Source organism: Loxodonta africana, chromosome 7 (assembly GCF_030014295.1).
Source record: "Loxodonta africana isolate mLoxAfr1 chromosome 7, mLoxAfr1.hap2, whole genome shotgun sequence".
Taxonomy (NCBI): Eukaryota; Metazoa; Chordata; class Mammalia; order Proboscidea; family Elephantidae; genus Loxodonta; species Loxodonta africana.
In genome coordinates this window covers 13104261-13119389 of record NC_087348.1, presented here as the reverse complement: position 1 = coordinate 13119389, position 15129 = coordinate 13104261, and the positions used below count along the sequence as shown (strand labels likewise).

The following is a 15129-nucleotide window of genomic DNA, read 5'->3' as shown; positions in this document are numbered from 1 at the left end:
ATTCCTATGCTCGCTCTTGAGAGTGACATGCTTTGTGAGAGATTATCCTAAATTCTACTGAGTCCCCAGCAGAATAAAATACTCCAACAGAATGGACAGAAGATGATGTCTAACTGCAGCAATGATGATCACCAACTTCCGTTTTTAATCTTCCTATTTCTGGTTTAGAACTGAAAAGTGATGTCTGACCCATTGCTCCTGCTCAGAAATAATGCACTGACATCATTTGGGTTGAAGCAGTTTCTGCTTACATCCTTTATAGTCTTTCTTACTGACACTTGTGTTTTTCCTCATGCCTGGTTAAGTTAGCATCACCCCACTGGGTCACTTGAGCTCACTGGCTGGTACTTTATGGAATTACAGGCAGGGAAGCTAAGGGAAACCATCAGAAGCCCCTTGTGTTCCTGGAGAGGGAAAAAGAGTGGGTTCCCCCATCTGTTCACTGGCTTGTGAGGCAAGAATGGACCCTGAGTCCTGGGAGTGTTCTTTTCCTTGGGTGGCGGTTAGAAGAGGTAAGAGCTAGGACCTGATGCTCCCTCTGTACCCTGGATGGAGCACAAGGCCATAATCGGTGATGCCACAGTCCTCTAGGACCAGATTCTCCAGTACTGCAGTCCTGGCTTTTGGCCTGCCTGCTTCTAAAGTTGACGATGGCTTTTCGCAGGAGCCTGAGGCATGTCCTTTGTAGACACAGGTCACACCCAGCCCTGGGCAGTAAGCTGAGCCCCCAGGCATGGGGTTGTGCCAGCCCTCAGAACTCTAGGCACCAATGCTTCCTTTCTAAACCTTGCTCAGAAGGTTCAGCTGCTATGTCCCTCCAGCTTGCCAAAGCTCTGAGATTCGCAAGGGAGGGTGGGGAAGGCACTGAGAAGACCCTTCTGGTCTCAGGAGATCCTCCCTATTCTTTTGATACCCTCCTGGTTCCCTCTGCTCACCAACCATCTGTATCTGCCAAACTAGAAAAAGGAATTAAACTTTCATCCCTGTCCCAACACCTCCTTTCTTTCTGGGGGATTAGGATGCCCCCCACCCCTCTTTGAGTCTTAGATCTGTGCCTAGAAGATAAAGGGGGGTGGGGGTATGAGTCAGAGCTTTTATCTCCCAAACCCACCCTTTAGGAATTAGAATTGTAGTGGCATTGTCCCTTAAGCTCCCCTCTGCTTTGACTCCAAAGGCTCATCTTCCTCTTTTGGATGGGGGGCTGTTACTGGTGAAGATAGGCATCTAGCCAGAGCTGCCCCGACTCCTTCAGTGAGCTGCAGAGGCAAAATGGGAGCAGTGAAGGAGACAGTGGAGCTGAGCCCGAAAGCCATACTGCCCTCCAGAGATGTAGTGGTAGGGTTCTTGCAGAGTCAAAGAGGCTGACCTCCATGACTTAAGGCCCCCGTCCATGTGAAGGAGTTCCCCCCCTTCCCGTCTGAGAAGATGGCTTGGTCAGTGGCACTGAGGTGAGCGCTCATGACAGCGAAGGCCTGACATGGACACAAAACCAATAGAATGCCTTGCCTATGTTGTGGTGACCTCCATTCCAGAGGACTGGGAAGCCTTCCTGTTGCTCCCCAGCCCACATTTACCACCCATCCCATTGCCTCTGCCCTCTTCCCTCCTACCAGCCATCTTCCCAGGCTCGGATACTCACTGGACAATGTCGGCGAAGGCCGAGAGCAGGGGCTTGGACTGGTACTCTATGCCATACTTGGCACACAGGGACTGTACCAGGGGGGCCACTTTGTGGTAATTGTGTCGAGGCATGGTGGGGAACAGGCTTCAGGGAGAAGAGGGAAAGTCAGCAGCTGTTGCTCCTCTCCTCCCACTGCCTCCCACACTGAGATCCCCCCAGGACCCTGCCTCCCAGGTCTCCCTTACTCACTGGTGCTCAATCTGGAAGTTGAGATGTCCACTGAACCAATCATTGAAGAAAGACTTGTGGACGTTACATGTTGCCTGAAGCTGAAGAAAAACGCCAAGTGAGAGCGTGTTTCTGGGTATCAGGTGGAAAGGTCAGCCAGGTAAAGCCGGCAGTGAGGACAGAGCAAGGCATTGCCCCCTGGTTGGTCCCTTCACGTGTGGCAGGAAAGAAGCCTCAAGCTAACGAAGCAATGTCGTCGGGGGGCCTTTTTTCCTCCAGTTACTGCCTCCCACCCCCCACCTATGCCTGGCGCCTACCCTCCCTTTTCATTTGTTGTGTTATGTCAGGGTCTTCCAAGTGACATTGCTTACCTGAGTGGAGACCCAGTCCCTGTTCCGGTCGTGATCGATGTGCATGGGGATGTGGTTCATCTGGGTCACCCACACAAACCAGTTGCTTTCCAGGAACCTGGTGGATATGGTACATGGACAGAAACAGTACATGCAGAGCCAAGAGTTCTTACTCCCCCTCAGGTAACTGTTCTGGCCTGTCTACTTCCCTAGCCAACACCTGAGATACACCCCTGATCCCCAAAGCTCCAGCACAGCCCTCCGGCCAGACTGCTTCCTCCCACACATCAGGCTTTCCTTCACCAATCCCTATTCCTCCACCAAATACTACCTGACCATGAAGAAAAGGCCCAGGAAGCCTTTCAGTCCCAACAATGGCATGTAAGTGAGGACAATGCGAACATAGAAGGTGATCATCCAGGCCAAGTCCTGCAGAGAGGAAGGCAGAAGACAGTTGCTGCACACAGCAGCCATTCTCTCCCTTCACCTACTTTGTGTGGTGGAGCTTTTCTCCCAGACACCCATACTGGAATGCTTGGTCACCTTCAACTTCTCATAGTTATCCATACTGTTAGAGAGCCACTGTCTCCTTTTCCGCATTCCTAGTGGTACCACCTCAGCCTTCCTGGCCTGTTGCTTTCAGAGGTGCCCAGGCCTACTGGGTCTCCGTGCCTCCAGCTCTTCTCCAACCATCTAAATCCTTACTCCCTTCCTCATGCTGCCAAATGAAGCTTCCAGACCATGGCTCAGTCCATGCCAGCACCCTGATGAAATCCCCAACTGTTTTTTCTGTATATTGTACCAAGCACCACTCCTCCCTAGACCCCGGAGCCCTCTACGACATGTCCACTGGTCACATTCGCCCCTCACTTTCCAGCTCCTTTGTGTGGCATCTATCTCCCCTTGACCTAACTCTGCCTGTCATGTTCTGCCTGTCCTCCGAGGCCAGCTAGGAAACTGACTCCATTAAGCCTTTTCTGGTGCCTCTTTCCCTCCAGATGCAGTCAGGCCCTTAGTAGAACCCCCAGAACCTTCTGCCTATACCCCTTCTCTGGTACTAACCACATTCTGCTTCATCAAAAGTTCCTGAGTAGACACGGTCTCCTACTCGCTGTTTGTCCCCAGCACCTGGCATTATGCCCAGCACAAGAACCTCAGGAGATACTGGCTGAATGAAATCAGGCATTGAGAGTCAGGTTGCCTGGTGGGCCCCCATCATTTCACCCCACCTAGAGACAGGCGAGACGGGCATCTACACCTGGTTCTTCATGAGCTGAAATCTACCCGATGGCAACTGGTTTGGTTTGATACCTGACTCTGTTGTTTTGCTCTAAATTAGGGCCAAAGTAAATCTCAATGGGATTCCCCTCCCTCAGTGTCCTGAAAACAGAGGATGTAGGACTATTGCGCCATGGATACTCACCACCCATTTCTTCCGCTGGACAACAAAATAGAAAATATACCACTGGAAGTAGAGAGGCAGCAAGGCTGGGGGCCCAACTAGGGAGGAAATGGAGACAGGGAGGAGGTGTGAGCGGCATAAGGATCACTAAAGGGCTGGTCAGAGCTGGAGAGACGGCCTCCAGCACAGGCGTGCCCTGCCGTCCTCTCCTGTCACCCCTCTGGCTACCTCTGCACTCCTTGGTCCATGGATGCCAGGGAGGGGGAGAGGCAGCAGTGGCCTTCTTTTCCAGCGGAAGAAGGCAGCTAGGGCAACCCAATGCCACACAGAGAACTCATCCTCTCCCACACCTTTAAAGGGCACTGCCAGTACTCCCGACATTGCCTCAGCACAGCCCTGACCCTGCCAGGGGCCTACCCACTGGGCCTAGGCCTGTCCCTGCAGTCCTCTGCCCTGTGTTTCTGGCTGCCTTGTCATCCAGCCACCTCCACTGGGGCAGCAGGAAAGCAGGGTGCCGGGCATCCTGCAGACCACTCACAGGCTGAGAAGCCTACTTCCTTGGACTTGGGAGATAGGCCTGTGCCAACCCAACTTGAAGCCCTGGAGGCAGGCTGTGGGAAGGAGTAGTGAGGTGCTTCTTTTGAAAGCCAACTGGGAATTGAAAAAGTGGATGCCTCCTACATGCTCCCCCATGTCCTCTTTGGAGTCCCTTCTCCAGCGCCCTGATGCTATCTATAACCCCTTTCATTTCAGTGCCCACCCTTGCTTCTGTGTCCCTTCTCCAGCGCCCTGATGCTACCTATAACCCCCTTGCTTCATTTCAGTGCCCACCCATGCTTCGGTGTCCCTTCTGCAGCACCCTGATGCTACGTATAACCCCCTTCCTTCCTTTCAGTGCCCTCCCATGCTTCGGTGTCCCTTCTCCAGCACCCTGATGCTACCTATAACCCCCTTCCTTCATTTCAGTGCCCACCCATGCTTCGGTGTCCCTTCTCCAGCACCCTGATGCTACCTATAACCCCCTTCGTTCATTTCAGTGCCCTCCCATGCTTCGGAGTCCCTTTTCCAGCACCCTGATGCTACCTATAACCCCCTTCATTTCAGTGCCCACCCATGCTTCTGTGTCCCTTCTCCAGCGCCCTGATGCTGCCTATAACCCACTTCTTTCATTTCAGTGCCCACCATGCCTCCTCTGTTCTGAAGTACCGTGGATTCTTAAATCTCTTCTCCCGGACGTCTCTGCGCCACCCTCCCACCATCCACGTTTCTCCATGGGGGTTGGTTGGCCACGGGCAGTTAGGATAAATTCCCCCCAACTAAAATGGGATCACCAGAATCCCTCCCTCTCTTCCTTTGGATTTTTAAAGGAGTTTCTAACTCAAGTTTTAGGCATGGTGGAACAAACTTTTAAAGCAGGGAATATATAGTAGTCTTCAGAAAGAGCTGAAGATGAACACAGAAATGTTTTCTCCTCCTCCAACAGCTTTCTGTTCCCTGGTAGGGTCCAACCTCCCATAGCTATAAGTTCCTCTGCTCCTTTGGGGGTTGCTCCAGGCCTCAGGGGGTCCCCCTGGCCCAGGCCTGTTTGTCCAGGTTTAAGGTTTAGTCAGGAGGGCCCCACCTGATCACTCAGCTTCTTTGTGGAATCTAGGGTAGGATGAGAGGAAATAGTTTGTCCTGAACACAAATACCTTTAACCAAATGTCAGCCAAACTGATGACTGCTCAGTTGTGATGACAACTGGGCCCATGCAGAGAGTAACTGGGGTGGGGCTGGGGGCGGGCTACATAATTCCTTAGTGAGTCATTTCCTCCTCACACCCCCTTCGCACACCCCCCACGCCTACCCCAAGGCAGTTCTCTTCAGCTGGATGAGGACACTCACTCAGGAAGAAGTATTTGTGCTGGTGGTTGTATGGCATGTACTTTTTCTTCTGTTTCCCCAGCTGTGAAGAACAGTAAACAAATCAGCACGCATGGAGCAACAGTCGCCCATCCTCCCCGCACACCCATGACCTTGGCTTTCTCCTACTCAGGAGTTTAGGCCCACCCCAGGGGCTGTCAGTTTGCTGGTGCTATTGGAAGGCTCCAGCAGGCCCAGCCTTACCTCTAGCACATGGAGCATAAAGGCCTGGGCTGGAATCTGGCTGAGTGCACCATGCCACAGTGCACAGCTATGGCCTGTGCCCACATGAGGCTGTCCCAACATGGTCTACAGGTTCCTCGTGTTTACCCAAAGACACCTTGTCACGAGATGTCTACCTCCTTCTCCCCTTCCTTTCTCCCACCCGGTCATTTTTTGAAATCAGTTTCCACGGACAACTGTTTTCACCCCTATCCAGGTAACTATCCCCTCTACAGCCAGCCCCTGATCCTCCCCATCAAAAAAAATTTTTTTCTCTTGACTTCACACACGAGTTTTATAAAATCCCTTGAAAGCTCAGCCAAGTCTGGCAAATGTTTGTGCAAAGGATAACAAGGAAAACCTGGCAGTGTGCAGGTCCTGGAAGCTTTTTCCCAGTGGGCGGTGGTGATTTTGTAAGCCTAAGGGCTGAGAAAACAGGCTGGGCTGTCAGGTCAACAAATCAGCCCAAGCCTGGACCACAGTCTCTAGTGCGGGCTCACGGATAAGGCAGCAAAGCTCTGCTGTCTCACTTGGTGGTTCCTTCTCCTCTCACCCCAGTTAGTTCTGGCAAACAGACGACCTCAAGGGCACCGGAGGAACCTTCCACCCCAGAGCAAACTGTGGGACTCGTCCCCCCAGCACACGTCCACCCACTGTTTTGACAGGTCATTTACTGAGAGCTTATTCTGTGCAAGGCAGTCTGTGAAATGAAGCATTCTGTATTACCTGATTCATTCAACAACTACTTGCTGAGCACCTGCTATGTGCCAGGCACAGTTTGTTCTAGGTGCTGAGGATACAGAGGTGAACAATACAGAGTTCTACCCTCACGGAGCTTACAATCTGAGAGGAAGCTGAAGATAAATTCTTAAACAACTCAAGGTAATTGCAGATGAAAAACAGGCCAACGGGACAGAGAATGAGGGTGGCAGCATTTTGGCTAGGGTGGTCGGATAGGACCTCCCAGAGGCGCTGACCTCTGAACTGAGACCTGAGGGCAGTGCAGAGATTCTGAGGAAGAGCATCAGAGCAAAGGCAACGGCCAGTGCAAAGGCTCTTGGGATATTCAAGGGATAGAAAGGAGGCCAGTGTGGCTAGAGAATAATAAAGAACAAGGAAGAATGGGAGACTAATTGATAAAGTCAGAAGATGAGGGAGGGGCCAGGTGATGTAGAGCCTTAAAAAGGCCTGGTAGAGCCACTGTAAGGAGTCTGGATTTTATTCCAATGGTGACGAAAAGCTACTGAGGGTTTTCAACAGGGGTGTGGCATGATCTGCTTTGTGTTTTAAGATCTCTTTGCACTTTGTGCTTTGAAACCTCCAGCTAGAGGTAGGAGAACGAACTATAGGGCGCAGGTATAACTACAGGGAGACCAGTGAGAAGGCCGGAACAGTAATCCAGGCCAGAGACACCTCAGAATGGGGAGAGGAAGAGCAGTGGAGATGGAGAAGTCGATGGATCTGAGCTACGTTGTGGAGGCCGTGTAAATAAGGCCTGCTGATGAACGGGATGTAAGGACGAGGTGATTCACCCCATCCTGAGCAACACTGAGATGGAAGAGAAGCAACCTGCTCTTTTAGTGGGGTGAGTGGGACAGAGCCCTGGGCTTCCTATTTTGGAACTGTCACGGAAAGGAGTCCTGTCCATTGCTGCCTTGTTGAATAGAAATCAAATGTCACCTCCTAATAACTTTGCCCCAGTGATTGTGTTTAGACCCTCGGAGGACAGAAGGGTTCTAGTAAGGGTGAAGTGTCCTCACCACCTTATCTTCCAGAAGAGTCAGGAGGAACCAGGGTGCATACATAGACATCAATGCCCACTTGCTAAGCTGTACCAGAAGGGCTGAACCAAGCTCCAGGAGCTGGCCAGGCATTTACTAACAGGCACGCTACCCAATCCTCACCTGCAGATACTTTTATAGCTAGGCCTGCACACACGCGCGCACACACGCGCGCACACACACACACGAAGGGTATTCTGAATCCCAGATCTCTTCATTCTCTATTTTTGATGTCTACAGATAGGAGTTTCCTGAAAGCCCTGGTGGTGCACTGCTTAAGCGCTCGGCTGCTAACCAAAAGGTGGGCAGTTCAAATCCACCATCAGCTCCTTGGAAACCCTGTGGGGCAATTCTCATCTGTCCTATAGGGTTGCTGGGAGTCAAAGCCGATTCAACAGCAATGAGTTTGGTTTTAACAGGTAAGAATCAATAAAGGCAGTGGCATAAGAAGCTTCTTTTCCACTCTGTCTTCCCACCTTTTTCCTAACCTTCTACAGTGACAACAGAAGTGCTACCGAGAGCCTTGCGGTACTTCCCAGTAAGTAACCCATATCACCCCCGATGCAGCCACCTGAGCCAGGTAAGGGGCCAGCTCTGGTTCACCGTCCACATACTGCTGACCATAAACAGTGTTGATCATGTAACAAATGAACTGAGTCCATGATTAGGAAATGGGAAGATGAGAACATGATGGACAGGTGGGGCATAAAGCCTCATGCTATGAGTTCACGTCACAACACCCAGTCCTGCCAAAGCCCTTTCAGAGTTGACCAGAGGCGAGAGGAGAGCCAGACTACCTACAGCTCAAGCCCACTTGATGACCGTTTAATTTCTGGCATGCTGAAATTTCATAAAGTGGGGGAACGGGACCTGGCAGAGCTGCAGCCTGGAGCCTTGAGACCAAACCTTTTAAATTAGCTTTTCAAAGAACTCCGCTGGCCACTAAAAGACTTCCATTGCTTATGCTCACTTAAAAGTCCATCAGGTCACCACCCCCAGGCATTCTTCGTTGAGTAGCTGCATTATAATTTTTTGCTCACAACCTCAAATGAGAAACCCAGTGCTGACCACCCTGGAAGTCAGGCTGGGCTCAGATCGGGAGTGGGGGAGAATGACTCGGTGAATGAATCAGTTCCAGGCACTGGGCTAAGGGCAGGGCACCAAAGAGGAGTAAGACAGTCCAGCTCTTGATGGGGAAGATTCTGACGTAACAAGATACCAGATGTGCGAGAGAGGAACACAAAGTGCTAGGGAATGACCACCCAGGCTAGGGATGTCAAAAGGTACCGCCAAGGAAGTAACACCCATCACCTTCCAGGGTTAGCAGAAATTTGCACAGCAACCTGGTCATCCTGCAGACCCTTGGCATCATGTGGTACTCTTATTCAATAACTATCTGCTGACTTGAATGGACCAGGGAAGATGTATGACTCTGTCCTGGGCGGCCCTGGTTTACTGCCTCCCAGAACTTGTAAACAGCACGGGCCCTGGCCAGTCTTAGCCACGCGGACAATATTGGGAGCACCTACTCCAAAGCTCTCTGTGCTGGCTGACTTTCATTCCCCAAGACCCTTCCACCAATACTTCCGCTCACCTCCACAGAGAGGATCTTCCCCAAGGCAAAAAAGAAGGGATGCATGTTGATGTCTGGGTCTTTGCGGAAGCAGTTGGGCTTGGCATGGTGCTGAAAGTGCAAGTGGTTCCACCAGCTGGCAGGGGCCCCCTACAGCAAAGCGGGGACATGGGGATGAACACCTACTGTCCTCCCCCCACCGACTCCCAGCAGCCATCCATCCAATGGGGTTTCAGAGAGCCCCTCCCCCTCCTATTGACCTTCAGGTGGCCAATCACGAAATGATGTAACAGGTGGTTCCACGTAGAAGTGCTGAAGACAGACAGATGGCCGAAGTCATGTTGCAGCCAGCCAGCCTGGGCCTACGAGAGAAAGGGTAGCACTGAGAGCAGCCCACCAGCCCTGCACTCCTCTCACTGACCTCAGCGGCTCCTTCAGCCTCTCCCTCTTCCTTCACCCACCCAGGCCTGTGATGGCTGCCCTCACCAAACTGAGCACATCACGAAAGCAGTCGGGAAAGCCAGCTGGCTCTGCCACTAGCTCACGTGAGAGCTGGGGCAAATTGCTCTCCCTTCTCTGTTCCTCAGTTTCCCCAACTCTCAAATTCCATGACTCGTGGTGGACTAAACATCCAGAATATAGACGAGGATGAAGAGTGGCAAACTCAGAGGGGCAGAAGGCTTGGCAAGTGGGTTCTGAAACAGCCAGGTATTAGGGTCCGGCTGTCATCAGCATGTCGGGCAATGTCAGTGGTGGGGAGGGAGTGAAGCTTTCCTGAGAATCCACAATCTTGGTTCTTGGCATGCTTGGACTGTGGCAGAATCTGAACGTGAAGTTTCGGAGGAGACAGGAACCTTGGGAGGAACAGCTGGAGAGGCAGTGAGAGACATGAGATGCACATGTGGCTAAAGAGCAGATACAAGCCACAGACAATGGAAGGCATGTTCTCTTTCTGTACCAACTCTTGCCAGATCGAAGTGCATGGCTCCCTGGCCTTCTGAAGGGCACAGAGAGCGCTCCCCAGGGATACTAAGCACTGCTGTGTGCATGGCTCCCTGGCCTTCTGAAGGGCACAGAGAGCGCTCCCCAGGGATACTAAGCACTGCTGTGTGCATGGCAAGCCAAGAACTCTCACCTGCACTGCGCTGAGCAGCACTGCACAGAGGAGGAAGGGCACGAAGGATGTCCCAAAGAGCCAAAGAGTGAGCCAGGCAGCGACATCCATCAGCAGGATGTGCAGCAGATACAGCAGGAAGAAAACATGGTTGGCCTTCATGAGCCCCATTCGCTCCACTGAGGTCCGAAGCTCCCGGAACTCATTGGTCAGCTCTTTCTGTGGAAGAGAGGGAAGGGAGCGGCCCACTATTCTTCCCAGCTGCAACCCTCTGGCCCTCTGTTGGCTCAAGGACCTCCCCACCCACCGACATAGCTATGGGACATCCAGGGTCCTAGGTAAAGACACCAAAATATTGAGTGAGGATGACAGTAGGAGGTGATATAAGATCATGCCTCAAAGCATGTGATCTCTGGAGTCAAGCTGACCTGACTGAAGCTCCTACTCTGCCACTTACTATGTGATCCTCAGCCAAGTTGTTTAACCTAAGCCTCAGTTTTCTTATCTGTAAATATGTAAGGATTATATGAGGTTATGCTTGGCAAACAGCAAGTGCTCAATCAACAGGTCTCATGTTGGTGATGATGATAGTAGTGAACTTGGAAGGACCATAGTTCCAAAGCCTTGCTCCCTTGGGCCTGTGACTCCTATACAGGAGAAGCAGGGGCTCAAGACTCCCAGTGTTCCCATCTAGACCTTCCTTCTATTCCCTGCCCCTCAGCCACCACAGCGTCTCTAAACAGCAAACTGGGTCTCACATTTTTGGTGGGCTCAAAGCTGGGCTGCTCCGGAGACAGTTCTCCAATCAGGAGAGAGTTCATATACTTTCTCACGAGGCCCTTGTTGATGTGGAATGCCACAAAGGGGTCCTGCAAGGATGAGGAGAAAGGAGAAAGGTGAGGAAGCCAGCCCCAACTCCCTGGACTCCTGGAGGGCTCACACCAAAGGCCGTCCTCCTAATCCAGCACCCCAACCTCCTGCCAGCAAGGAGGTTCAAACAGAGAACCCCTCTATCCAGCCATCTGTCCTTTGACAGCGCTCAGGCCTTTCCCAGGTACCCACAAGTCAAGATTACCCAAAAAGACCTGCTGGGGCTGGTCTTTCCCCCGGGTGTGCCAGGGACAGCTTTTGCATATGAATGAGTGTAGCTATAGAAGAGAAACATCCAGAAGGGATGAGTGGGGCTATGAGACCAATCTGTCCCTTGTGGACTTTTAACCCTTTAGAGACCCATTTTTTTCTGCTTTGAATTTCTTGTTGATACCATGCTTTTTCATGAATGGAAGCATGCGGAATCATTAACTGTGTCGGGATTTTTTAGAGTTAAGTATGGGTTATTTTTTGTTGCCCTCTCCCACAGGCCTACCCTAAGTGTTCAGTTGAGACATATGAAGTATCACTAATTATACCCCAGATTCTCAATCGGGGTCTATTGGTACATAAGTGTAACAAACGCAGATTTTCAAAATTTCTATTTTTCCTACCAAAATTTCAGACACCTCATACAATAATACCCTGTAAAAACAGTAATTTGCGGGACACACTGGTTTCAAACAGTCGTAAAGGTCCCTGCCTTGGGGCAGCACGCACTATAACCTGTATCAAAAAAAAAAAAACGTTGCTGTCGAGGCGATTCAGACTCCTAGCGACCCTGTAGGACAGAACAGACCTGCCCCATAGCGTTTCCAAGGAGCGCCTGGTGGATTCGAAACGGCCGAACTTCTGGTTAGCAGCCTTAGCACTTAACCACTATGCAGCGGTATAGCAGTGGTTTACTGAACCGCGGAGGCTAAAAGTTTATGGTCGCTAAAGGTACCACGGGGCAGGAGAAGTTTTAACAAGCTCCTTCGTTCTCAGAGCCAGTGTTCTCCGTAAAATGTGAAGAGCTATTAGCAATGGTGACTCCCTACATCCGAACGGGGGAACTTCTGCATTTGCCCCTCCTCCCCCCATCCTTTGTCACCGCCACTGGCTTAGGCGGTGTTCATTTTCCCTAGCTCTCTGACCACCACCTGCCCTAAGATAGCTAATTTTGGTTATCGCGGCGGGGAAGGGGGGGGTGGTCTTGAGCGATGAGATCCCTATCCGCAGGTCCCCCGGCCCCAGATCCTAGCAAAGATGCGGCGTGCAGGGCGGAGCCGGCGGCCAGTGGCACCACACATCCCGACCAATCGCCGTCCCCGCCGCAGCCATCCCGGGCCCCAAACCACACTGCAGGAAGCCCGGGTCTCGGTGTCTGCTCTGCCTGCGCATGCGCCAGCCCACGCCTGCGCCTTCGGCAGCTGTCTGGGCTCCGGAGCGGTCACTTGGGGTGACCCGTGCAGGCTCCGGCCTCTAACTTCAGACAGCAGCGTCAGAGGGGGTAGGGGCGGATCCTCGCCCAAGGAATCTAAGCCCCTCTGAGACACAAAGGAACCCTATGGCCAGAGATCTCTGGGATGGCTAAGGCGGGGGTGGGAATAGCGGAAGGAGTTACGACGCTGGGCGCAGTATGAGAAAGGGATGCAAGGGGAGGAGACGCGATTCCGACGCCGAAATGGGGAAAGGCGGTGAAGCGGAAGACCCAACTTTCCGGTGTCAAGGGTGATCCCTGGCGCTCTAGCTCGGCGGGGAGGCGTTGGGTGCCTTAGGTCCAAGACTGGGCGGTCTAGGAGAAGCAGCTGGACCGAACTGGGGCGTGCGCAGACCCCGCAGAGTGAGGCCAGAGTGGGGAGGGACGCTACCCCGCACTGGGCCTACCGCCCTGGACTGTAAACGGCTGTCCACTGCGGCGAGTAGCTGGAGACCCCGCTGGCCTGCGGCTCAGTGACCTGCCGGCAGGATTCGAGGACGGCTCCGGGAGTCCTCGCTCAGTGCATACTGATGCGCCCCCAGCCCCGGCACGCCGCTCCCATTCCCCTCGTTTCGCCTGTGGCCGCTAGTCCTTTCCCCGCCCGCATCCTGGGGTTCCCCAAGAAGCGGGTGCTCCGTGGCTTCTCGTTTCGGCCCCATCTGGAGAGTGGTTCCCTCGCCTGTTTCCTTCCCGCTCCCGTGTCCGATGCTGCCGTCACGCTCCGTTCAGACACGGCTGCGCTCCCCCTCCCAGCCCACCTAGACAGGACGTGACTCCCTCTGCCACTGACCCCTCCTTCCTGGCGCCCTGCACTCTCGCTCCCCTCCCTCCTACTCCTGCTCCCGGCCCTGAAACCGCGGACTCCAAGCCACAGGCAGCGCAGCCCTTTGTTTCTGGTTGCACGTTCCTGGCCTTCAGCCCTAGTCCTCACACTCCCGTTTTCAGAGCCTGTCTCCTGCCCTCGCATTCCTGTGACTGCAGCACAACCAACCACCCGGGCAACAGGTATAACCCTGGCTCCTCCCGGATTTTCTCCAGCCCTGGGTGCCAAATTTCCAGTCTTCGGCGCACGCAGCCTCGCGCCCCGGCCCCGCCCCCAAGGTGGCAGTAGCGCTTACCGTGGCATCCTGCCCCGCGTAGTGGCTGATGACCCGAGAGCCCCCCGGGTGCAAGCGGATGAACTCACTGATGTTGTACACTTTACGCTCAATCACGAGCCACCGCTCCTCGCGCCCAGAGCGCTGCGCCACTTCGTCCCAGGTGAAATAGCGCGGGGCCGGTCCCGCGGCCAGGGTCTTGGCAGCGACCTGGTCGGGGGCCATCCCTGGCCTAGCACCGCCGCGCGCCGGCCGGGCAAGGACTGTTAGGGGCGCGCTCGGGGCCCGCGGAGAAGCGCGCGCCTGCCTCGCGTGCTCCAGGAACGGGTCCGTCGGCGCCCGCCCGGAACCGACTGCCCAAGCGCCGGGTTTTCAGCACCCGCGGCGCGGACCGCCGATCTTCGCAGCGCGCGCTCCCATTGGCTGAGCCGCGTGGCGCGGGGAGCGAGCCTCCGCCTTCCCGCCCAGCGCTGGGTGGGCGGTGCTGGCAGGCGCAGCTTCGGGGATGTGTGCGACCCTGGGCCCGGCGGGAACGCCCGCCCTCTCGCGGGCTCCTCAACGTGGCACCCGCCTAGTTCCACTGCCTGACTTGCCGCTGGCGGAGTGTTGCGGCATTCGCTACCGGGGGCCCCAAGCCGAATAACGGTTCACGGGGAGGCTTGGGGTTCCGGGTAGGAGTTGTCCGGGCAGGTGTGGGCGGCGGTCGAGCTCGGCGTTTGTGTGCTGGAGGGGGCGGGGCAGCCTGAGGGTAGGCGGGGTCCCCGGCACGTCCGTCCCCAGTACCGAGGCCATCCCGAGGGACGGATGCCGTCTTTAGGACGTGCACGCAGGAGTCTTGAAGCCTTGACTCCCAGACCTTGATAAGCCGCCCCCTCGCCTTGCCATCTCCACTTCTTGTGCACCTGAAGGAAGTCTGTTAGCAGTCCACTAGTAAGGGCAGTTACCTCGTGAACAACGTAATTATGGTTTATTGGGGTTTTTGTGGAGGGGCAAAGAGTTGCTTTTATTTGCTCAATATGACATTGTTTGTAACCCTGTTTGCCTTTTTGTTTTTTCTTAGCAAACTGGGATCTGATTTCTAAGACGTCTGTGTGTCTTCAAGGTGACGTATTTTTATTCAGTCCTGGGAGCCATGTTTTCAGTTGTTGGTCAAGTCAGTTACGACTCATGGCGACCCCATGTGAGAAAAATCGTGAGGTTTTTAAGGCTATGACCTTTCAGAAGCAGGTCACCAGGCTTGTTTTCTCAGGCGCCTCTGGGTGGGTTCAAACTATCAGCCTTTTGGCTAATACAACGCTTAGCCGTTTGCATCACCCAGGGACTCTTCTGGGAGCCTTAGGATACTTTTAGGATCTCTGGGTTTTAGGAAGAGGAATGGGAAATCACCCAAAGGCTGAAGCTCTTGCAGTCCTGCAGGTGAGAGATGAAGAAAAACCCACTGCTGTCAAGTCGACTAATAGTGACCCTATAGGACGGAGTAGAACTGTCCCATAGGGTTTCCAAGATT

The 15129-nt window shown here is 53.6% G+C and overlaps 1 protein-coding gene across 2 annotated transcripts; it reads right to left on the bottom strand.

Annotated features, from left to right (window-relative positions):
- Window positions 1-512: 512 nt before the first annotated feature.
- Window positions 513-13928, bottom strand: FADS1 (fatty acid desaturase 1). 2 transcript variants are annotated; one of them, XM_064287945.1, is made up of 12 exons: window positions 13644-13924; window positions 10952-11062; window positions 10215-10412; window positions 9340-9441; window positions 9101-9229; window positions 5486-5546; window positions 3623-3699; window positions 2531-2628; window positions 2221-2317; window positions 1871-1950; window positions 1640-1765; window positions 513-1256 (listed from the first exon to the last, which is right to left on the bottom strand). In XM_064287945.1, the coding sequence occupies exons 1-12, from the start codon at window positions 13845-13847 to the stop codon at window positions 1205-1207; spliced, it is 1335 nt and encodes a 444-aa protein (XP_064144015.1). In that variant the 5' UTR covers window positions 13848-13924; the 3' UTR covers window positions 513-1204. The 2 variants fall into 2 exon arrangements, with proteins under 2 accessions (XP_064144015.1, XP_064144014.1); XM_064287944.1 differs by lacking the exon at window positions 10215-10412 and having other exon boundaries at window positions 13644-13928.
- Window positions 13929-15129: the final 1201 nt, after the last annotated feature.

What these genes read in the sequence shown, in the direction of transcription:
- FADS1 (XM_064287945.1), bottom strand. Translation starts at nt 13,847, where the DNA reads ATGGCCCCCGACCAGGTCGCTGCCAAGACCCTGGCCGCGGGACCGGCC. An exon ending in ACGCGGGGCAGGATGCCACG is followed by an intron (nt 11,063 to 13,643) that starts GTAAGCGCTACT and finishes TCATCCTTGCAG; the next exon opens with GACCCCTTTGTGGCATTCCA. An exon ending in GGGACTGGGTCTCCACTCAG is followed by an intron (nt 1,951 to 2,220) that starts GTAAGCAATGTC and finishes GTTTTTCTTCAG; the next exon opens with CTTCAGGCAACATGTAACGT.